The sequence below is a fragment of the Polyodon spathula genome, chromosome 54, assembly GCF_017654505.1.
Source record: "Polyodon spathula isolate WHYD16114869_AA chromosome 54, ASM1765450v1, whole genome shotgun sequence".
NCBI classification, from domain to species: domain Eukaryota; kingdom Metazoa; phylum Chordata; class Actinopteri; order Acipenseriformes; family Polyodontidae; genus Polyodon; species Polyodon spathula.
Window position 1 is genome coordinate 743,585 of NC_054587.1, and position 23,542 is coordinate 767,126.

Here is a 23,542-nt window from a genome sequence, read left to right on the forward strand (position 1 = left end):
TTTATTAATTTTGCGATTACAAAAACGCTTTTTGTTTTTTGAAAAAATTTTTCTAAAAAGATATTTATAATAAAAATACAAATTATTTTCACTTAAGAGATTTTTTAATTTTTTTTTTTTTTTTTTTTTTTTAAACACCATGAGAATGTATATATATATAAATAAAAATTTGTAGTTTTCTCTTTCTCTGTGAGACTCCGAAACGATTTCTGGTTGTCATTTTCGTCCATTATGTTATATATATTAATAAATTTATTAAATAATTTATTTATTTCCTTACTGAATGACACCAAAAGCAAGCAACCTAAATATTTATTTATAAAAAAAAAAAAAAGTGTGTGTGTCACATATAGAGTATCTATATAATATTATATATTTTTTTTTATAAATAAATTTTTATTTGCTTGCTTTTGGTGTCAATTCCTTTATACTATATAAATTAATTAATTATCTTAAGAAAACGTCAGTATTCGGGTCATGTCTTCTTTTTAATTTCTATTAAATTATTACTATATCATAAAAATATAGTAAATAAAAATATCTCACGTTATATAGAGTAAACAATATATCCCTTGAACCTCAGTAATATATATATATATATATATATTTACCATATAGATTATTTACAATAAGAAACAAGCGTAAAACAAAAATATAAGAATCTGCATTTTCTAAAAATAAAAGTGAGCGAGCGGAGAAATTCTCACCTCGGTTACTGTAACTAATGCACCCACAGTGTGTGATGAGACTCCAGTGCACACACGCGTGTGTGTGTCTGTGTCCGTGTCACAGTGTGTGTGTGTGTGTGTGTGAGGCTGGCAGCAGATTTGAAATCTCCTGGCAAGGTTTCTCTTCAGTTTTTCCTGAAGTTCACAGAGGCGTACTCCGTCCCTCCCCCTGGGGGCTCCCCTTCTCCTCCGGGCTCCTCCTTCTTCTTCTTCAGGTTTGCCTTGTCCAGGCTGGCGTATGTGAGGTCATTCCTGGCCTTCGCCCCTTTGATCTCGGCGTACGCACAGACCTCCGACTCTGCCACCATCATCGAATGCCGACTGGACTTCTTCTGCAAATCCAGGCTGGCGTACGTCAGCTCCTGCATTGACAGGGAGAGAAACGCGGCTCAGTGTGATCCCTGCTCAGTGTGATCCCTGCTCAGTGTGATCTCTGCTAGTGTGATCCCTGCTAGTGTCCAGTGAAAGCTGCTGAATAATGTTCCCTTGTTATCATATTGAATTGCACCCCCTCTATATAGAATGAACTCCCTCAGCTTCATAGAGTCCAGTGAAAGCTGCTGAATAATGTTCCCTTGTTAACATATTGAATTGCACCCCCTCTATATAGAATGAACTCCCTCAGCTTCATAGAGTCCAGTGAAAGCTGCTGAATAATGTTCCCTTGTTATCATATTGAATTGCACCCCCTCTATATAGAATGAACTCCCTCAGCTTCATAGAGTCCAGTGAAAGCTGCTGAATAATGTTCCCTTGTTATCATATTGAATTGCACCCCCTCTATATAGAATGAACTCCCTCAGCTTCATAGAGTCCAGTGAAAGCTGCTGAATAATGTTCCCTTGTTAACATATTGAAATCACACACCCAGCGCTTGTAGTTTTTCCAGATACTGAACAAAAAACTGACACAATTGAAAAATGTGACATTTTGAAATCTAACATGAAATATTACTGGACATATTTTAAATTATGTCTCAATCCTAAATCCTAGGTGATGCTAAAGTTTTGTCCAGAGCTATAGACTGGACCAGTGATGCACAGAGTGATTAAACAAACAGGCTTTATTTCCCTGAGCAAGTCACTGAACCTCCTTGTGCTCCGTCCTTCGGACGAGACGCCAAACTAACGAGGTCCTATTGGAAGAGACTCTGCAGCAGCCCCTGCCTCACTGTGTGTGTGTGAGAGACCCTGAGCGAGTCACTGAACCTCCTTGTGCTCCGTCCTTCGGACGAGACGCCAAACAAACGAGGTCCTATTGGAAGAGACTCTGCAGCAGCCCCTGCCTCACTGTGTGTGTGTGAGAGACCCTGAGCGAGTCACTGAACCTCCTTGTGCTCCGTCCTTCGGACGAGACGCCAAACAAACGAGGTCCTATTGGAAGAGACTCTGCAGCAGCCCCTGACTCACTGTGTGTGTGTGAGAGACCCTGAGCGAGTCACTGAACCTCCTTGTGCTGCGTCCTTCGGATGAGACGCCAAACAAACGAGGTCCTATTGGAAGAGACTCTGCAGCAGCATCAGTAGTTGTTGATGATGCAGAGTTCACCCCCCTAGTCTCTGGAAGTCACGTTGAATAAAAGCGTCTGCTGAATGACTAATAATAATAATAACAGTGAATGCAGAAGGGAGGATGTGAGGGAGGGAAGGAGGAATAAAGATGCTAAGAGTTTGACAGACTGTGCAAGTGTGTGTTACACAACTAACCACTGGCAGAATTTACCGTTACAAAAAAGATTACAAAAAAAAATACTAAAACTGACAGTTTGGAAGCTTCCTCTTACATGCCAGTTTCCCTGATGCAGCAGCGTGTATATTTATCACAAGATTTCTCATTTGTATTCTAGATATGCAGTGGCGTGCATCTGTATCAGAGCACCGATATCCTTGAACCATGAAAACACCTCCGGCTGTGATAATTTCATTCCCCCTGCTCAGTAATCAGTAGGCGATCCTAGTGACCGTGTGTGAAAATGTACGACCGCTTTGCGCTTTAATCAGGAGTCTTAGACTGTGCGTTTGAGCGTGTGTGGCTCTGTGTTGCTTTTCCCTCGATTTCGCACGCGTTGCAAATCGAGACTGCTGAAGCAGCGAGGTCTGTTCTGATGAATTTGCACGGCTGTTTGTGGCATATCTGTGTTTATTAGTGGTGTCAGGCTTCCCGTTGCGCTGAATATTGTTATTATTATTCTTCTTATTGTTTGGCTGAGCTGCACTTACCTTTTCATGTGTTTCATTGCTCAACACTGGAGGCCTGGAGAGAGAGAGAGAGAGAGAGAGAGAGAGAAACACACACACACACAGTTCCTCCACCACACACACACACACACACACACACACACACACATCTCCCCTGTGTGTTCACTCTGTGTGTGTCTACACTGGTGTGTGAGGTGTGTTGTGTGTACTGTGTGTCACTGTTTGTTCTGTGTGCACTGTGTACTTTGTGTGTCACTGTGTATGTGTGTGTTTCCTGTGTATCACACTGTGTGTGTCACTGAAGTGACACACACACTCTGATACACACACACACACACACACAGCTTCTCTCCAAAACAAAGTACTTTATAAAGTCCAGTTCACAACAGAAAGTGTTTTAAATTTACACACACCTCACGATCTCAGCCTTTTTCTTCCCTAAACAGAAAGAAACGAAGCACAACGTTAGACTCGCTCTTGAGACATGCACTTCATTTTGTTGTATCTATCTGTGCGTATTTGTCTATTTCACTCTGTACCCATAGGGAGACTAATACAAAGAAATATAAACGCAGATCTATCAAACAGGCACAGTTAATTGTAATTAAAATTACATTGCAACTGTAACAGGTTCACCTCAAAAGGCGGTTTTAAACGCGGGGAGGCAATGATAAGGGAATCTGGGAAGGCATTTCAAACCCCAAGCCCCTGCCAAAGAAAAAATAACTGAAGGACAAAAGGTACCGCTGGTCAGACCTCTCAGCCCAGGTGCAAGCACAGCCTGAGGCAGGCACAGTGAATGCAGAGCCTTGTGGAAATTTATAATTACACCACAGTCACCCTGGCCCCCTTGCCTCCCGGAAACCACACCAGCTGTGCTCCAGCGAGACTTGATTATGAAATCGCAGACAGACTCGCTTTCCTCTTCAAGTCAAAGTTTTATTGATACAGTGTCAGCGCCCTTCATAAATCTCAAAAGCGATTCGCAGGACAAAAAATATTCATAAAAACAAGCAAAGATGAAAAATAAAAAAAATTATATTGTAAACCCCAGTAACTAAATTAAATATGTATATAATGCAGATAAAATACAAACAGATAGAACAATAAAATGTAGAACAGCTCTATACCTGCATATACATATTGTAAAAACGCCAGCTCAAACAAATATTAGTCTGGTTTTAAAAAGTCTCAGCTTCCCTTCCTCGCCATTTCAGTGGTCTGTGGTTACGATCCGGGACACAGGGGGCAAGCAGGTCTCCCAAAATAGGCTGGTGCCAAGTTATTTAGCTCCTGGAGAGTATTTTAAAATCAACTCTAAAACTCTTACCTGCGCGGAATCGACAGTAGAGTCCAACAGCAAGCAGAAGCGCGATGAGAACGACGAGAGTGACGGCTGCGGGAATCGCAATCCCAGAGACAGTGCCACGGTCTGAAAAACAACTCAGATATCTAGAGGCTGACCTCCCAGTGCTTTACCAGTGAGCATCACCCACAGTGAAACGGATCAAATACTGCGTCTCAGGGCTGGGACCCAGACTCCCGTTCCACAGCAGTGTGATCCGTTCCTGGTTTCGCTAGGAATTTAATAATAAGACACAGCGACAGACTGTCAAAAACAACTCGAAATATCTAGTGGCAGACCTCCCAGTGCTTTCCCAGTGCTGTATATCATCATGAACATCACAGTGGAGTGAATCAGGCCACATACTGCCAGTACTATCACAGTATAACAGAGTGTATTACAAACTGCAGCAGCTAGACTGACACAGGGCTGGGACCCAGACTCCCGTTCCACAGCAGTGTGATCCGTTCCTGGTTTCACTAGGAGTTTAATAATAAGACACACCTGAGCTTGTTGCCTAGAAACACTGTGGGCTGATCAAGCTGGTAGTGAAACCTGGACTGGGTGACACTGCTGTGCAAATCGTATTCCCAGCCCTGTGTTAGTGTAGCTGCTGTTGTTTGTAATGCAAAGCACTGTGATAGTGAATGGTGGTAATATGCAGCGTGTTGCTGACCATATAGCTCCGTCTTCAGCTCCAGTTTTGGCTTTTCAACTCGCAACTGCAATGCATTCTGGTCCGTTTTACCTGCCTCAGGTACTGTTTTTTTTTCCTTTAGGAGAAGCAGGACTACTCTTCCCACGATGCACTGGGTTGAAAAGGCTGGACTGTCCCGCCAAACACAGACCCATAGGGTCACCTAAACTTCACATTCAATATTATGGAGAGACACACAGTGGACACGCACACACACACGCATGCACACGCAGTTAGAATTCTTAAATATATATATATATTTTTCTGTTTTGTTTTGTTTTTAGTGGAACCAAACAACAAATATGATAGGCCCAAAGCCTGGCTTGCTGAGATGCAGGACTACAAGTACCAGAATGCAGTGTGAGCTTTGAAACAAACATACAAAAAAAAAAGCCTTGTTTTCTTTAAAGAAGTGCAGGACTACAAGTACCAGAATACAGTGCAGTGTTTGTGTTCCTGTGTGCGTGTCGGTGTGTTCGGAGGGGTTACAGTGGTTCTCCCTGCCTCTCTCTTCTCACCTGGATCGGGTTTGAGATCAGTCATTACCAGTGTGTGTTCTCTCTGAACGGTCTCTAGCAGTCCTTCTATCTGAACCCTGCAGCTCACTGTGGCTGCACTGAGCTCCTGAGTGACAGTGACATTCAGCACACTGTCCCTACTGAAGGTCCCGTCCTCATTCTCCGCATTCTCTCCCCTCTCTGCAGCAAGCTCCTCAGCGCCGCCCTGCTGGACCCAGGACACATTGACCCTCCCCGGGTAGAAGCCACGCGCACGGCAGGTGAGGGAGACGGACTCGTTCACTTTCACTCTCTCTGGCTTCGCTTCGATGGAGACGTCAGGTTTAACTGGAGCAACGAGACAAACACAGAGCAGGAAGCTGTGGTGAGTGTGCTGCGTGTTTCTAAAGGAGCAGGGCTGGGATTTAGATATAGAGGGTATGGAATTCAATATGTTAACAAGGGAACATTATTCAGCAGCTTTCACTGGACTCTATGAAGCTGAGGGAGTTCATTCTATATAGAGGGGGTGCAATTCAATATGTTAACAAGGGAACATTATTCAGCAGCTTTCACTGGACTCTATGAAGCTGAGGGAGTTCATTCTATATAGAGGGGGTGCAATTCAATATGTTAACAAGGGAACATTATTCAGCAGCTTTCACTGGACTCTATGAAGCTGAGGGAGTTCATTCTATATAGAGGGGGTGCAATTCAATATGTTAACAAGGGAACATTATTCAGCAGCTTTCACTGGACTCTATGAAGCTGAGGGAGTTCATTCTATATAGAGGGGGTGCAATTCAATATGTTAACAAGGGAACATTATTCAGCAGCTTTCACTGGACTCTATGAAGCTGAGGGAGTTCATTCTATATAGAGGGGGTGCGATTCAATATGTTAACAAGGGAACATTATTCAGCAGCTTTCACTGGACTCTATGAAGCTGAGGGAGTTCATTCTATATAGAGGGGGTGCAATTCAATATGATAACAAGGGAACATTATTCAGCAGCTTTCACTGGACTCTATGAAGCTGAGGGAGTTCATTCTATATAGAGGGGGTGCAATTCAATATGTTAACAAGGGAACATTATTCAGCAGCTTTCACTGGACTCTATGAAGCTGAGGGAGTTCATTCTATATAGAGGGGGTGCAATTCAATATGTTAACAAGGGAACATTATTCAGCAGCTTTCACTGGACTCTATGAAGCTGAGGGAGTTCATTCTATATAGAGGGGGTGCAATTCAATATGTTAACAAGGGAACATTATTCAGCAGCTTTCACTGGACTCTATGAAGCTGAGGGAGTTCATTCTATATAGAGGGGGTGCAATTCAATATGTTAACAAGGGAACATTATTCAGCAGCTTTCACTGGACTCTATGAAGCTGAGGGAGTTCACTCTATAGGGTGATGATGCTAAACTTTGGGCTGTACAATTGTTAGAGACACACACAGTGCAGAAAGATTACATATGGGATGTTTTACTGTGCTTAAATTTGTTTTTGTTTTTTGGTGAGAGGAACCTAGATGAATCCCACACATGAACCTTGAGCTGAGAGAAAAGGGGCTTTCTAAAGGACTGGGAGCCAGTCACGCGGTTTCAAAACAGGGAATGAATAAACATTTACTCATTGCTGGCACTCTGACTTCTCAGAGTTACACAATAGTTGCATTATTCTGGCAGAAATATCTTAATGTTAGCTTCATATACCTGAAGATCACAACTCAATCCTCAAATCCACAAATCAATTGCATTGCACTCGTGCAAGGCTTGGAATCAGACTCCCGCTGCACAGCAGTGTGATCCGGTCCTGGTTTTACTAGGAGTTTAATAATAAGACACACCTGAGCTTGTTGCCTAGACACACTGTGGGCTGATCAAGCTGGTAGTAAAATCTGGACTGGATCACGCTGCTGTGCAACAGGAGTCTGATTACCAGCCCTGCAATGTAATTCCAGTCCAGTCCAGTGATATTAAACTGCAGTTACAATGTAATTCCAGTCCAGTCTAGTGATATTAAACTGCAGTTACAATGTAATTCCAGTCCAGTCCAGTGATATTAAACTGCAGTTACAATGTAATTCCAGTCCAGTCCAGTGATATTAAACTGCAGTTACAATGTAATTCCAGTCCAGTCCAGTGATATTAAACTGCAGTTACAATGTAATTCCAGTCCAGTCCAGTGATATTAAACTGCAGTTACAATGTAATTCCAGTCCAGTCTAGTGATATTAAACTGCAGTTACAATGTAATTCCAGCCCAGTCCAGTGATATTAAACTGCAGTTACAATGTAATTCCAGCCCAGTCCAGTGATATTAAACTGCAGTTACAATGTAATTCCAGTCCAGTCCAGTGATATTAAACTGCAGTTACAATGTAATTCCAGTCCAGTGATATTAAACTGCAGTTACAATGTAATTCCAGTCCAGTCCAGTGATATTAAACTGCAGTTACAATGTAATTCCAGTCCAGTCCAGTGATATTAAACTGCAGTTACAATGTAATTCCAGTCCAGTCCAGTGATATTAAACTGCAGTTACAATGTAATTCCAGTCCAGTCTAGTGATATTAAACTGCAGTTACAATGTAATTCCAGTCCAGTCCAGTGATATTAAACTGCAGTTACAATGTAATTCCAGCCCAGTCCAGTGATATTAAACTGCAGTTACAATGTAATTCCAGTCCAGTCCAGTGATATTAAACTGCAGTTACAATGTAATTCCAGTCCAGTGATATTAAACTGCAGTTACAATGTAATTCCAGCCCAGTCCAGTGATATTAAACTGCAGTTACAATGTAATTCCAGCCCAGTCCAGTGATATTAAACTGCAGTTACAATGTAATTCCAGTCCAGTCCAGTGATATTAAACTGCAGTTACAATGTAATTCCAGCCCAGTCCAGTGATATTAAACTGCAGTTACAATGTAATTCCAGCCCAGTCCAGTGATATTAAACTGCAGTTACAATGTAATTCCAGCCCAGTCCAGTGATATTAAACTGCAGTTACAATGTAATTCCAGTCCAGTCCAGTGATATTAAACTGCAGTTACAATGTAATTCCAGTCCAGTCCAGTGATATTAAACTGCAGTTACAATGTAATTCCAGCCCAGTCCAGTGATATTAAACTGCAGTTACAATGTAATTCCAGTCCAGTCCAGTGATATTAAACTGCAGTTACAATGTAATTCCAGTCCAGTCCAGTGATATTAAACTGCAGTTACAATGTAATTCCAGTCCAGTCCAGTGATATTAAACTGCAGTTACAATGTAATTCCAGCCCAGTCCAGTGATATTAAACTGCAGTTACAATGTAATTCCAGTCCAGTCTAGTGATATTAAACTGCAGTTACAATGTAATTCCAGTCCAGTCCAGTGATATTAAACTGCAGTTACAATGTAATTCCAGCCCAGTCCAGTGATATTAAACTGCAGTTACAATGTAATTCCAGCCCAGTCCAGTGATATTAAACTGCAGTTACAATGTAATTCCAGCCCAGTCCAGTGATATTAAACTGCAGTTACAATGTAATTCCAGTCCAGTCCAGTGATATTAAACTGCAGTTACAATGTAATTCCAGCCCAGTCCAGTGATATTAAACTGCAGTTACAATGTAATTCCAGCCCAGTCCAGTGATATTAAACTGCAGTTACAATGTAATTCCAGTCCAGTCCAGTGATATTAAACTGCAGTTACAATGTAATTCCAGTCCAGTCCAGTGATATTAAACTGCAGTTACAATGTAATTCCAGTCCAGTCTAGTGATATTAAACTGCAGTTACAATGTAATTCCAGCCCAGTCCAGTGATATTAAACTGCAGTTACAATGTAATTCCAGTCCAGTCCAGTGATATTAAACTGCAGTTACAATGTAATTCCAGTCCAGTCCAGTGATATTAAACTGCAGTTACAATGTAATTCCAGTCCAGTCCAGTGATATTAAACTGCAGTTACAATGTAATTCCAGCCCAGTCCAGTGATATTAAACTGCAGTTACAATGTAATTCCAGCCCAGTCCAGTGATATTAAACTGCAGTTACAATGTAATTCCAGCCCAGTCCAGTGATATTAAACTGCAGTTACAATGTAATTCCAGCCCAGTCCAGTGATATTAAACTGCAGTTACAATGTAATTCCAGTCCAGTCCAGTGATATTAAACTGCAGTTACAATGTAATTCCAGTCCAGTCCAGTGATATTAAACTGCAGTTACAATGTAATTCCAGCCCAGTCTAGTGATATTAAACTGCAGTTACAATGTAATTCCAGTCCAGTCCAGTGATATTAAACTGCAGTTACAATGTAATTCCAGTCCAGTCCAGTGATATTAAACTGCAGTTACAATGTAATTCCAGTCCAGTCTAGTGATATTAAACTGCAGTTACAATGTAATTCCAGTCCAGTCCAGTGATATTAAACTGCAGTTACAATGTAATTCCAGCCCAGTCCAGTGATATTAAACTGCAGTTACAATGTAATTCCAGTCCAGTCCAGTGATATTAAACTGCAGTTACAATGTAATTCCAGTCCAGTCCAGTGATATTAAACTGCAGTTACAATGTAATTCCAGCCCAGTCCAGTGATATTAAACTGCAGTTACAATGTAATTCCAGTCCAGTCCAGTGATATTAAACTGCAGTTACAATGTAATTCCAGTCCAGTCCAGTGATATTAAACTGCAGTTACAATGTAATTCCAGCCCAGTCCAGTGATATTAAACTGCAGTTACAATGTAATTCCAGTCCAGTCCAGTGATATTAAACTGCAGTTACAATGTAATTCCAGCCCAGTCCAGTGATATTAAACTGCAGTTACAATGTAATTCCAGCCCAGTCCAGTGATATTAAACTGCAGTTACAATGTAATTCCAGTCCAGTCCAGTGATATTAAACTGCAGTTACAATGTAATTCCAGTCCAGTCCAGTGATATTAAACTGCAGTTACAATGTAATTCCAGCCCAGTCCAGTGATATTAAACTGCAGTTACAATGTAATTCCAGTCCAGTCCAGTGATATTAAACTGCAGTTACAATGTAATTCCAGCCCAGTCTAGTGATATTAAACTGCAGTTACAATGTAATTCCAGTCCAGTCCAGTGATATTAAACTGCAGTTACAATGTAATTCCAGTCCAGTCCAGTGATATTAAACTGCAGTTACAATGTAATTCCAGTCCAGTCCAGTGATATTAAACTGCAGTTACAATGTAATTCCAGTCCAGTCTAGTGATATTAAACTGCAGTTACAATGTAATTCCAGCCCAGTCTAGTGATATTAAACTGCAGTTACAATGTAATTCCAGTCCAGTCCAGTGATATTAAACTGCAGTTACAATGTAATTCCAGTCCAGTCCAGTGATATTAAACTGCAGTTACAATGTAATTCCAGTCCAGTCCAGTGATATTAAACTGCAGTTACAATGTAATTCCAGTCCAGTCCAGTGATATTAAACTGCAGTTACAATGTAATTCCAGTCCAGTCCAGTGATATTAAACTGCAGTTACAATGTAATTCCAGTCCAGTCCAGTGATATTAAACTGCAGTTACAATGTAATTCCAGTCCAGTCTAGTGATATTAAACTGCAGTTACAATGTAATTCCAGTCCAGTCCAGTGATATTAAACTGCAGTTACAATGTAATTCCAGTCCAGTCCAGTGATATTAAACTGCAGTTACAATGTAATTCCAGTCCAGTCCAGTGATATTAAACTGCAGTTACAATGTAATTCCAGTCCAGTCTAGTGATATTAAACTGCAGTTACAATGTAATTCCAGTCCAGTCCAGTGATATTAAACTGCAGTTACAATGTAATTCCAGTCCAGTCTAGTGATATTAAACTGCAGTTACAATGTAATTCCAGTCCCAGTGATATTAAACTGCAGTTACAATGTAATTCCAGTCCAGTCCAGTGATATTAAACTGCAGTTACAATGTAATTCCAGTCCAGTCCAGTGATATTAAACTGCAGTTACAATGTAATTCCAGCCCAGTCCAGTGATATTAAACTGCAGTTACAATGTAATTCCAGCCCAGTCCAGTGATATTAAACTGCAGTTACAATGTAATTCCAGCCCAGTCTAGTGATATTAAACTGCAGTTACAATGTAATTCCAGCCCAGTCCAGTGATATTAAACTGCAGTTACAATGTAATTCCAGCCCAGTCCAGTGATATTAAACTGCAGTTACAATGTAATTCCAGCCCAGTCTAGTGATATATACACACACACACACACACACACACACACACACACACACACGTAAAACTGCTGCCATATTTCCCAAGCCAGTGTGTGTGAGTCACTGAAGCACACAACCATGCAGACAGGGCCTGACTCTTTTCAACCTGACTTCTTCACTTCATGTTCTGCTTTTTATCTCCCCAGTGTACACAGTGCTACCAATAAACTGCACAAACTGGGAACTAACAGCCCTGGGGATCTGAGATCCAGCTAATTCAATACAGTCTAGTCTAGAGAACTCACTGTGCTGTACTGGGGATCTGAGAGCCAGCTAATTCAATACAGTCTAGTCTAGAGAACAGCACTGTGCTGTACTGGGGATCTGAGAGCCAGCTAATTCAATACAGTCTAGTGTAGAGAACTCAGTGCTGTACTGGGGATCTGAGAGCCAGCTAATTCAATACAGTCTAGTCTAGTGTAACAGCACTGTGCTGTACTGGGGATCTGAGAGCCAGCTAATTCAATACAGTCTAGTCTAGTCTAACAGCACTGTGCTGTACTGGGGATCTGAGAGCCAGCTAATTCAATACAGTCTAGTCTAGTGTAACAGCACTGCGCTGTACTGGGGATCTGAGAGCCAGCTTATTCAATACAGTCTAGTCTAGTGTAACAGCACTGTGCTGTACTGGGGATCTGAGAGCCAGCTAATTCAATACAGTCTAGTCTAGTCTAACAGCACTGTGCTGTACTGGGGATCTGAGAGCCAGCTAATTCAATACAGTCTAGTCTAGAGAAGCTCTGTGCTGTACTGGGGATCTGAGAGCCAGCTAATTCAATACAGTCTAGTCTAGTGTAACAGCACTGTGCTGTACTGGGGATCTGAGAGCCAGCTAATTCAATACAGTCTAGTCTAGTGTAACAGCACTGTGCTGTACTGGGGATCTGAGAGCCAGCTAATTCAATACAGTCTAGTCTAGAGAACTCAGTGCTGTACTGGGGATCTGAGAGCCAGCTAATTCAATACAGTCTAGTCTAGAGAACTCAGTGCTGTACTGGGGATCTGAGAGCCAGCTAATTCAATACAGTCTAGTATAGAGAACTCAGTGCTGTACTGGGGATCTGAGAGCCAGCTAATTCAATACAGTCTAGTCTAGAGAACTCAGTGCTGTACTGGGGATCTGAGAGCCAGCTAATTCAATACAGTCTAGTCTAGTGTAACAGCACTGTGCTGTACTGGGGATCTGAGAGCCAGCTAATTCAATACAGTCTAGTCTAGAGAACAGCAGTGCTGTACTGGGGATCTGAGAGCCAGCTAATTCAATACAGTCTAGTCTGTAGTAACAGCACTGTGCTGTACTGGGGATCTGAGAGCCAGCTAATTCAATACAGTCTAGTCTAGTCTAACAGCACTGTGCTGTACTGGGGATCTGAGAGCCAGCTAATTCAATACAGTCTAGTCTAGTGTAACAGCACTGTGCTGTACTGGGGATCTGAGATCCAGCTAATTCAATACAGTCTAGTCTAGAGAACTCAGTGCTGTACTGGGGATCTGAGAGCAGCTAATTCAATACAGTCTAGTCTAGTGTAACAGCACTGTGCTGTACTGGGGATCTGAGAGCCAGCTAATTCAATACAGTCTAGTCTAGTCTAACAGCACTGTGCTGTACTGGGGATCTGAGAGCCAGCTAATTCAATACAGTCTAGTGTAGTGAGAAGTCAGTGCTGTACTGGGGATCTGAGAGTCAGCTAATTCAATACAGTCTAGTGTAACAGTACTGTAAAGATCAGTGCGGTCAACACTGAAAGTGACTTTATAGTAATCAGATTGGAGCAAACAAATAAAAATCAAGATTAAGAGGTTTTACTGCACAGCCAAGTTGAGGAGGAAGGTAACAAAACTCACCTTCAGCAAACCACACGTCTACCTCACCAAGAAAGAGAAAATAAGAGGGAAGAATTGAAGATGAGAAATCTGTAGCAAAAAAGCAAAATAAAAAAAACAGGCCCCCCCAGACTGACCCCCCCACCCCTGCCAGAAGCAGCAAGCAAGAAAACCAGTAAAGAAACCAATCACCAACACCACCGTTAAACTGGGACCAGCTCCCTCGTCCCAGTGGAGATCACAGTACAGCCACACTTAAAGCTGCAGTTCCCTGCTCCGCCTGTACAGTGTGAGGGGGCGCTGTCGCTCAATCAGAACAGCATATCCCTCAAATGTAAGGATGCAGCCCTAAATCATCTTATTAAGAACACTAATGTCAGACCTGGTCCCACACAGGACAGCAAAGGGTTAAGATTGTTTTAAATTCCTAAACAAAGCTGCAGATTTCAAGTTACTAATAAAACATTAGTTAACCTGAAAACTCTCCCGCTCTTAACAGCCAAAAACAAAATATTTAGTTGAGTGGTGCATGTGCCTCCGTGCCCCCCTCCCCCTCACCTTTGCCCTTCTTGCTGCCGAAGCAGCTGGCTCGCTGGGTCCCGTTGGTGTTCGAGGATTGGCCGAGAAGCGCGTTGTTCTCCTGGTAGCGCTCGTGTCCTGGGACCTCCTTGTGTACCTGATAGGACAGGTTTCGGAGCAGACACACGCAGTTCTCGACCAGCTGAGAGAGAATCGAACATTCATTCAGGCAGACAGTTCAAAACAAGCCGAGAAAGACAAAAGATCTCAAAAAAAGAAATAGGAAAATAAAATAAGTCCTACCTCCTCTCTCCACTCCCCCTCAGTCTTCCCTTCTCCACTCCCCCCTCTGTCCTTCCCTCCCCTCCCCCTCTACTCCTCCCCTCTCCCCCACCTTGTTGTCTACGTCCTGGCGGTTGATCTGTGACTGCACGATGTACATGAGCGCATCCACCAGCCCGCTGCACTCCCTCAGCTTCCTGCGCGCCTCGCTGCGCTCCGAACTCACATTCCTGAGAGCGAGAAAGAGAGAGCGCGGGGGAAAAGAGATCAAACACTATTCTAGCCACAAAGTCCTGGTTTCACTAGGCAGTCCTGCTTTCACTAGGAGTTTAATAATCAGACTCCCGCTGCACAGCAGTGTGATCCAGTCCTGCTTTCACTAGGAGTTTAATAATCAGACTCCCGCTGCACAGCAGTGTGATCCAGTCCTGCTTTCACTAGGAGTTTAATAATCAGACTCCCGCTGCACAGCGCTGTGATCCAGTCCTGCTTTCACTAGGAGTTTAATAATCAGACTCCCGCTGCACAGCAGTGTGATCCAGTCCTGCTTTCACTAGGAGTTTAATAATCAGACTCCCGCTGCACAGCAGTGTGATCCAGTCCTGCTTTCACTAGGAGTTTAATAATCAGACTCCCGCTGCACAGCGGTGTGATCCAGTGTATTTAATGCACTATTTCATGTATTATGCTGCTATCCTGTATTCTGCTCTTTCCACTGTATTTAATGCACTATTTCATGTATTGTGCTGCTATCCTGTATTCTGCTCTTTCCACTGTATTTAATGCACTATTTCATGTATTATGCTGCTATCCTGTATTCTGCTCTTTCCACTGTATTTAATGCACTATTTCATGTATTATGCTGCTATCCTGTATTCTGCTCTTTCCACTGTATTTAATGCACTATTTCATGTATTCTGCTGCTATCCTGTATTCTGCTCTTTCCACTGTATTTAATGCACTATTTCATGTATTCTGCTGCTATCCTGTATTCTGCTCTTTCCACTGTATTTAATGCACTATTTCATGTATTCTGCTGCTATCCTGTATTCTGCTCTTTCCACTGTATTTAATGCACTATGCATTGTGTGTTTTTACTGTATATCCTGTATGATGCATTTCTCTCTGTATTTGAAGTATTATGGGTTTTCTTGTTGTCGCTGCATCTTGTAAAGCGCTTTGTGATGGTGCTCCACTATGAAAGGCGCTATATAAAATAAAGATTGATGAAAGATAGATCCTAACTCCAGAGGGAGGCTGATCAGCGCCCGGCAGGCAGGACTCTCCAGACAAGCTCCTCAAAAGCCAGGTTTTAAAATATTTAAATAAGAACCTCTAGGATTGGAGGAGCGCCAGAACTCAGAACCACTCCAGCAAAAACAAACACACAAGACGGGGAGGAGAGAACGGATTTGAAAATCATTTGTTAGGTCACTGGCAAGCAAAATAAATTCCATTATCATAAAATAATAAAAGGAAGTGGATACAGACCTGTGGCCCCCGATTGGCTGGCAGACTGGGGAGTGGAGCAGGAAGTTAGGGGGGGAGGGGAGGGAGGAAGCGTCTAGTTGCAAAGGCTCATGGGAGAAGCAGCCCAAAAGAGAACCACCAGCTTCAGAACGAGGGAGGAAAGGAAGGAGTGCAGAAGCTGCAGAAATAAGACAGAATAAATCACTCTAAATACCAAGAAAGAGGTGCAATTAAATCATTGATTCGTTAGAAAAAAAAAAAAAAGGATGTGTCAGTGGAAACATTTTTCGTGGAAATTGACAATTTCAACAACATTTTTTTTTTTGTTTGGCGTCTCGTCCGAAGGAGGGAAGGAGTCCACCAGTCAACCGAGCGAGTCCCGCAGGTGTAGTGTGTGTGTGTGTGTCACACATCCCCCCGACTAAGGGGCGACTGGGGATTTGGACCTCCTGTTAGACATCCTCCCCCCCCCCCCCCCCCCCCCCCCCATTTACTTGCGTTCTCAAATTTCATTATGACGTCACTTCTGGGTGGATACCAGGTTTTCAAATCACAAATCTACAAAAATTTTTACAAACTTCACTTCTCTCTCTCTCTTATCTATCTATTATCTATATTATATATCTATATCCATTATCTATCTATATCATATCTGTCTATATCTATTATACATCTCTCTATCTATATCTTATTTATCTATCTCGATCATATAGATATCTATTGCTGTGGTAACTGTGAAAGGCTGCCAGCGATGCGCAGTGTGAGGAAAGCGTAGGACTGTGTGAATCGCAGCTTCTGGTGTTACTGGGAATCACACCCACGTCAGTGTGGGACCAGGGGCTTGCTAATCACTGCGCAGACCGAGCGACGGCATGGCTTACCAGACAGGCTGAGAATCACACCACGAGGAGAAAGAGCCACAGAAAACTCGGAATTTTAAAAACTTTGCAAGCCAGACGTTTCCTATTGCCTGTCCTGTATTAGAAGACATCTAACTTGATTATTCACAGTGCAAGAATATAGAAACCTTTCAAGAGCCTCTCCGTGTAATCACAATGCAGTACACTGTGTTGCATGAAGAAAGCACCACAATTGATAGATTAAAAATCAGTCCAGCCCTGGCTAGGACTACAGCTCCCAGCATGCCTCTGCACCTGCAGCAAGGGACCCTGGGAGCTGTAGTTCTTGAACTACAATGAGATCAACTGTGGTCTTGAAAGAGAAAAGCTTTATCAGGAAGAAAACATCAAGATTTCACTGGGGGACCCCAGAACCGGGATGGGGTTTGGGAGGGAGCCCTCCTTCTAGATTGTAGACTCGTTAGATTTCTACAGACGTTTGCTAAAAGGATTTAGGATCACGAGGGTTGGGTTTCAGAATTTGGTTATTTGAGAACCAGCGAGTCTCGCCTCACACACGCTGGTTCTTGTCGCTTGATCTTGGTCACAAACTTGCCGCCGCCCTCAGTTTCAGTGATGCAATCCCAGTGCATCCTGTGACATCACCCCCGTGCAGGGAACTCGGAAAACCACGAGGAACAAACAGAAACCGCTAGCGCGCCACGTTCTCACACACTTCCCTGGAAAGTCATGACGTCGCCCTCCCTCCGACTTGCAACCGAGATTCCCACACTGCAGAGACACAGCGCACTCTGTCCTGACAAGCACAGAGGAGCCAGGAGATGAGAGGGTATGAAATCGGGGGGGGGGGGGGAATCAGTCTGACGGAGGGAGGCTGGCTCTAGTGGTTAGAGCTGAGGAGGGACTGGGAGGGAGGGAGGCTGTGTGGTGGAGTGGTTAGAGCTGTGTGTATATGACTCAGTGTGTGTGGAGCCTGTGTTTTGTGAGTGTGTATTAAGCACTGCACTGTAACTCAGCACGCAGGCAGATTATTTGCGTCCGGCTTTCTCAAGCTCACAGCATTTTGTTTCTCTGCTTCAGGATGTTGAGCAAATAGAAAGTTTACTCCCAGCTGTCAACACACTGCAAACTCCCTGCAAACTCCCTGCTAACTCCCTGCAAACTCACTGCAAACTCCCTGCAAACTCCCTGCAAACTCCCTGCAAACTCCCTGCAAACTCACTGCAAACTCACTGCAAACTCCCTGCAAACTCCCTGCTGCCTCCCTGCAAACTCCCTGCAAACTCCCTGCAAACTCACTGCAAACTCACTGCAAACACCCTGCAAACTCCCTGCAAACTCACTGCAAACACCCTGCAAACACACTGCAAACTCACTGCAAACACACTGCAACCTCCCTGCAAACACACTGCAAACACCCTGCAAACACACTGCAAACACACTGCAAACACACTGCAAACACCCTGCAAACTCCCTGCAAACTCCCTGCAAACTCACTGCAAACTCACTGCAAACTCCTTGCAAACTACCTGCAAACTCCCTGCAAACTCACTGCAAACTCCCTGCTAACTCCCTACAAACTCATTGCAAACTCCCTGCTAACTCCCTGCTAACTCCCTGCAAACTCACTGCAAACTCCCTGCAAACTCCCTGCAAACTCCCTGCAAACTCACTGCAAACTCCCTGCAAACTCACTGCAAACTCACTGCAAACTCACTGCAAACTCCCTGCAAACTCCCTGCAAACTCACTGCAAACTCCTTGCAAACTACCTGCAAACTCCCTGCAAACTCACTGCAATCTCACTGCAAACACCCTGCAAACTCGCTGCAAACACACTGCAACCTCCCTGCAAAACACTGCAAACACACTGCAAACACACTGCAAACACCCTGCAAACACACTGCAAACACACTGCAAACACACTGCAAACACACTGCAAACACACTGCAAACACCCTGCAAACACACTGCAAACACACTGCAAACACCCTGCAAACACACTGCAAACACACTGCAAACACCCTGCAAACACACTGCAAACACACTGCAAACACCCTGCAAACACACTGCAAACACACTGCAAACACCCTGCAAACACACTGCAAACACACTGCAAACACCCTGCAAACACACTGCAAACACACTGCAAACACCCTGCAAACACACTGCAAACACCCTGCAAACACACTGCAAACACACTGCAAACACACTGCAAACACACTGCAAACACCCTGCAAACACACTGCAAACACCCTGCAAACACACTGCAAACACACTGCAAACACCCTGCAAACACACTGCAAACACACTGCAAACACACTGCAAACACACTGCAAACACACTGCAAACACACTGCAAACACACTGCAAACACCCTGCAAACACCCTGCAAACACACCTGCAAACACACTGCAAACACACTGCAAACACACTGCAAACACCCTGCAAACACCCTGCAAACACACTGCAAACTCCCTGCAAACACCCTGCAAACACACTGCAAACACACTGCAAACACCCTGCAAACACACTGCAAACACCCTGCAAACACACTGCAAACACCCTGCAAACACACTGCAAACACACTGCAAACACACTGCAAACACCCTGCAAACACACTGCAAACACCCTGCAAACACCCTGCAAAAACTGCAAACACTGCAAACTCACTGCAAACACCCTGCAAACACACTGCAAACACACTGCAAACACACTGCAAACACACTGCAAACACACTGCAAACACCCTGCAAACACACTGCAAACACACTGCAAACCACACTGCAAACACCCTGCAAACACACTGCAAACACCCTGCAAACTCACTGCAAACTGCAAACTCACTGCAAACACCCTGCAAACACACTGCAAACACACTGCAAACACCCTGCAAACTCACTGCAAACACCCTGCAAACACACTGCAAACACACTGCAAACACCCTGCAAACACCCTGCAAACACACTGCAAACACCCTGCAAACACACTGCAAACACCCTGCAAACACACTGCAAACACCCTGCAAACTCACTGCAAACACCCTGCAAACTCACTGCAAACACCCTGCAAACACACTGCAAACACCCTGCAAACTCCCTGCAAACACACTGCAAACACCCTGCAAACACACTGCAACACACCCTGCAAACACACTGCAAACACACTGCAAACACCCTGCAAACACACTGCAAACACACTGCAAACACCCTGCAAACACACTGCAAACACACTGCAAACACCCTGCAAACACACTGCAAACACACTGCAAACACCCTGCAAACACCCTGCAAACACACTCCTGCAAAACTGCAAACACACTGCAAACACACTGCAAATTTTGGACAAACACTGGCAACTGTTTGTGTGCGACTGTTTTGTGGTGACGTTTTTACAACACCGTGGAGGGATGTTTGTGGGAAACACCTGCAAAACACAAACCTGGGCCAAACGTTTGTGTGCAACACACGTTGAGTGAAACCACTGCAAAACACACTGCAACACCACTGCAACACCCCTCAGAACACACTGACGTTTGTGTGACTCACACACACTGCAACACACGTTTGACAAACACACTGCAAACACATAACTGCAACCACCACCCTGCAAACAACAAACACACCGCACTGCACTGCACACACACTGCAAACACCCTGCAAACACACTGCAAACACACTGCAACCACACTGCAAACACCCTGCAAACACACTGCAAACACCCTGCAAACACACTGCAAACACACTGCAAACACCCTGCAAACACACTGCAAACACACTGCAAACACACTGCAAACACACTGCAAACACACTGCAAACACCCTGCAAACACACTGCAAACACACTGCAAACACCCTGCAAACACCCTGCAAACACACTGCAAACACCCTGCAAACACACTGCAAACACCCTGCAAACACCCTGCAAACACCCTGCAAACACCCTGCAACCACCCTGCAAACACACTGCAAACACACTGCAAACACCCTGCAACCTCCCTGCAAACACACTGCAAACACCCTGCAAACACACTGCAAACACACTGCAAACACCCTGCAAACACACTGCAAACACACTGCAAACACCCTGCAAACACACTGCAAACACACTGCAAACTGTCCAGATCTGTAGATCAAGTACATTCAGAATTGAAAAGCAGCGGGGCCTCAATGTTATTCTGAGGCAGCGTGGTCCGTAACGCATCAGTGATTCTGCAGGGTTAGGAGTGAGGGATACTAGAAGTGATCAGAGAGACACACTCACCTTCCACACTCAGCCTGCTCCCTGCGCCGCTAGCAATGAGGGTCCCATCAAGCACTGTGTATTTCTCACAGTAATACATTCCTGAGTCACTCAGGGTCAGATTCACAATTTGAATGGAGAGATCTGTGGGGTGTTTTGGATATACTCTGGACACGCGGGGGTCGTTTCTCTCGTTGGGCGGAGGGTATGCTGCAGAGTAGAGATACTGTCTGCTGCTGCCAGTGTCCCTGTACCATCTCACTGGTCCTGCAGGACCTACTCTTGACAGGGTGCAGAGTAAAGTGGCCTTACCCTCCACTGTGCCAGTCACAGGGTCTGGGTCCTGAGTTATAATGAGTGGAGGCAGCGCTGGAGAAGAGAGGAGAGGACAGTAACATGGGAGAGGAGCGAGTGGAGGAGAGGAGAGAAGACAGGGTGGAGAGGAGAAGAGATAGGGTGGAGAGGAGAGAAGAGAGGGTGGAGAGGAGAGTGGATGAGAGAGGAGAGGATAGAGAATAGGGAAGAGGAGAGAGGAGAGAGTGTAGGAGAGAGTCGAGAGGAAAGTTAGGGTTAGGGTTATCGTTAGGGGTTGTATTCAGAACAGCTCTTCTGTTTAATTCAGTCTATAGTGGAAATCTGAGACTCTAATCTCCTCTGTAAATGATTAACAGCACTGTAGAGACACTAGGAGCTGTGCTCACAATGCCTGCTGTAGATGTAAATGATTAACAGCACTGTAGAGACACTAGGAGCTGTGCTCACAATGCCTGCTGTAGATGTAAATGATTAACAGCACTGTAGAGACACTAGGAGCTGTGCTCACAATGCCTGCTGTAGATGTAAATGATTAACAGCACTGTAGAGACACTAGGAGCTGTGCTCACAATGCCTGCTGTAGATGTAAATGATTAACAGCACTGTAGAGACACTAGGAGCTGTGCTCACAATGCCTGCTGTAGATGTAAATGATTAACAGCACTGTAGAGACACTAGGAGCTGTGCTCACAATGCCTGCTGTAGATGTAAATGATTAACAGCACTGTAGAGACACTAGGAGCTGTGCTCACAATGCCTGCTGTAGATGTAAATGATTAACAGCACTGTAGAGACACTAGGAGCTGTGCTCACAATGCCTGCTGTAGATGTAAATGATTAACAGCACTGTAGAGACACTAGGAGCTGTGCTCACAATGCCTGCTGTAGATGTAAATGATTAACAGCACTGTAGAGACACTAGGAGCTGTGCTCACAATGCCTGCTGTAGATGCATTTGGATCAGAATCACCTGACATGTCTGTGTGCTACAGGAGCCACAGCAAAGATACTAGAAGTGATCAGAGAGACACACTCACCTTGAACACTCAGCCTGCTCCCTGCGCCGCTAGCAATGAGGGACCCATCAAACACTGTGTATTTATCACAGTAATACATTCCTGAGTCACGCGGGGTCAGCCTCACAATTCGAATGGAGAGATCTGTGGGGTGGTTTGGATGTACTTGAGACACGCGGGGGTCGTTTCTCTCATTGGATGGAGGGATTGTAGAGTAGAGATACTGTCTGCCGCTGCCAGTGTCCCTGTACCATCTCAGTGGTCCTGGAGGACCCCCTGTCACAGGACCTCTCCCCTGGGGACCACGTGTCTGTCACTGAGAGGTAGGTGCCAGTCACAGAGTCCCGGCCCTGGACTCAATATTATCCAACTCCTGTGGGGATCAGAGAGAAAGAGAGAGAGAGAGAGAGAGAGAGAGAGAGAGAGAGAGAGAGAGAGAGAGAGGAGAGAGAGAGAGAGAGAGAGAGAGAGAGAGAGGTGTTGAAATCTTACTGATAGGATCTCATCTGCTGTTATTGTGAAGAATGCATCCAGACAGGAACTCATGAGAGAGACACGTTCATATACAAATAATAATAATAATAATAATAATAATAATAATAATAATAATAATCTATATTTTTAATATAGCGCCTTCAGCAATACAAATTGTAGCGAAGCGTTGATCAGTTTTGCAAGTTAATGCGTTGAGTTAAATCAGGTTTGTTCGGGTCCGGTCCAGGAGAGAGGCAGGCTGTTCATGGTTGTGTTTCATCGTGATCTCTAAGCTACTGACTGGAACACATCACCTGCATAACTCGTCAAAATGAAACTGTCCCAAGTCTTAAGAAATCGATGATAGAAATCCTGCTGGACTGTGTCTCTCCAGAGACCTCCCCTGCCCGAGTCACTGCAAGCCAGTTTGGATCAAAGCGTCCGCTCAATAACTCATTAATAGTGCAGTTCAACAAATAATTAACAGTTCTATAAAGGAGGGCTGTGACATGATAGCTTTCTACATTAGCTACAAAAAAAAAAAAAAAAAAGATTTTGAAATGCTTTCATTCCTAAAGTTTAACCGCTTAGGAAACGAAACTTCCAGTTCTACTTTCTAAAGGTTATTTTGAAAGGGTGGTCTTGTCTGTCTTTCTAAAGCCCAGTTGAACACAAAGCCGCGTTTCTAGGAACAGCTGGTTCCAGGAGATCCCTCCCCCTCTCCCAATGTAGCCAATGGGCGCTTTTCACGGAGATCATTCTTAGAAGACCATTGGCTAAATTGGTCAGATTCTGCACAGAATCTGCGCAGAGTGATATATTCTTAGGCTCATGC

The 23,542-nt window shown here is 44.0% G+C and overlaps 1 protein-coding gene across 1 annotated transcript; it reads right to left on the minus strand.

Annotated features, from left to right (window-relative positions):
- Positions 1–624: 624 nt before the first annotated feature.
- Positions 625–23,027, minus strand: LOC121307223 (tyrosine-protein phosphatase non-receptor type substrate 1-like). The gene is made up of 7 exons (XM_041239361.1): positions 23,022–23,027; positions 22,255–22,528; positions 5,486–5,812; positions 4,256–4,357; positions 3,339–3,363; positions 2,947–2,980; positions 625–1,090 (listed from the first exon to the last, which is right to left on the minus strand). The coding sequence occupies exons 1-7, from the start codon at positions 23,025–23,027 to the stop codon at positions 854–856; spliced, it is 1,005 nt and encodes a 334-aa protein (XP_041095295.1). The 3' UTR covers positions 625–853.
- Between the last annotated feature and the right edge of the window lie 515 nt (positions 23,028–23,542).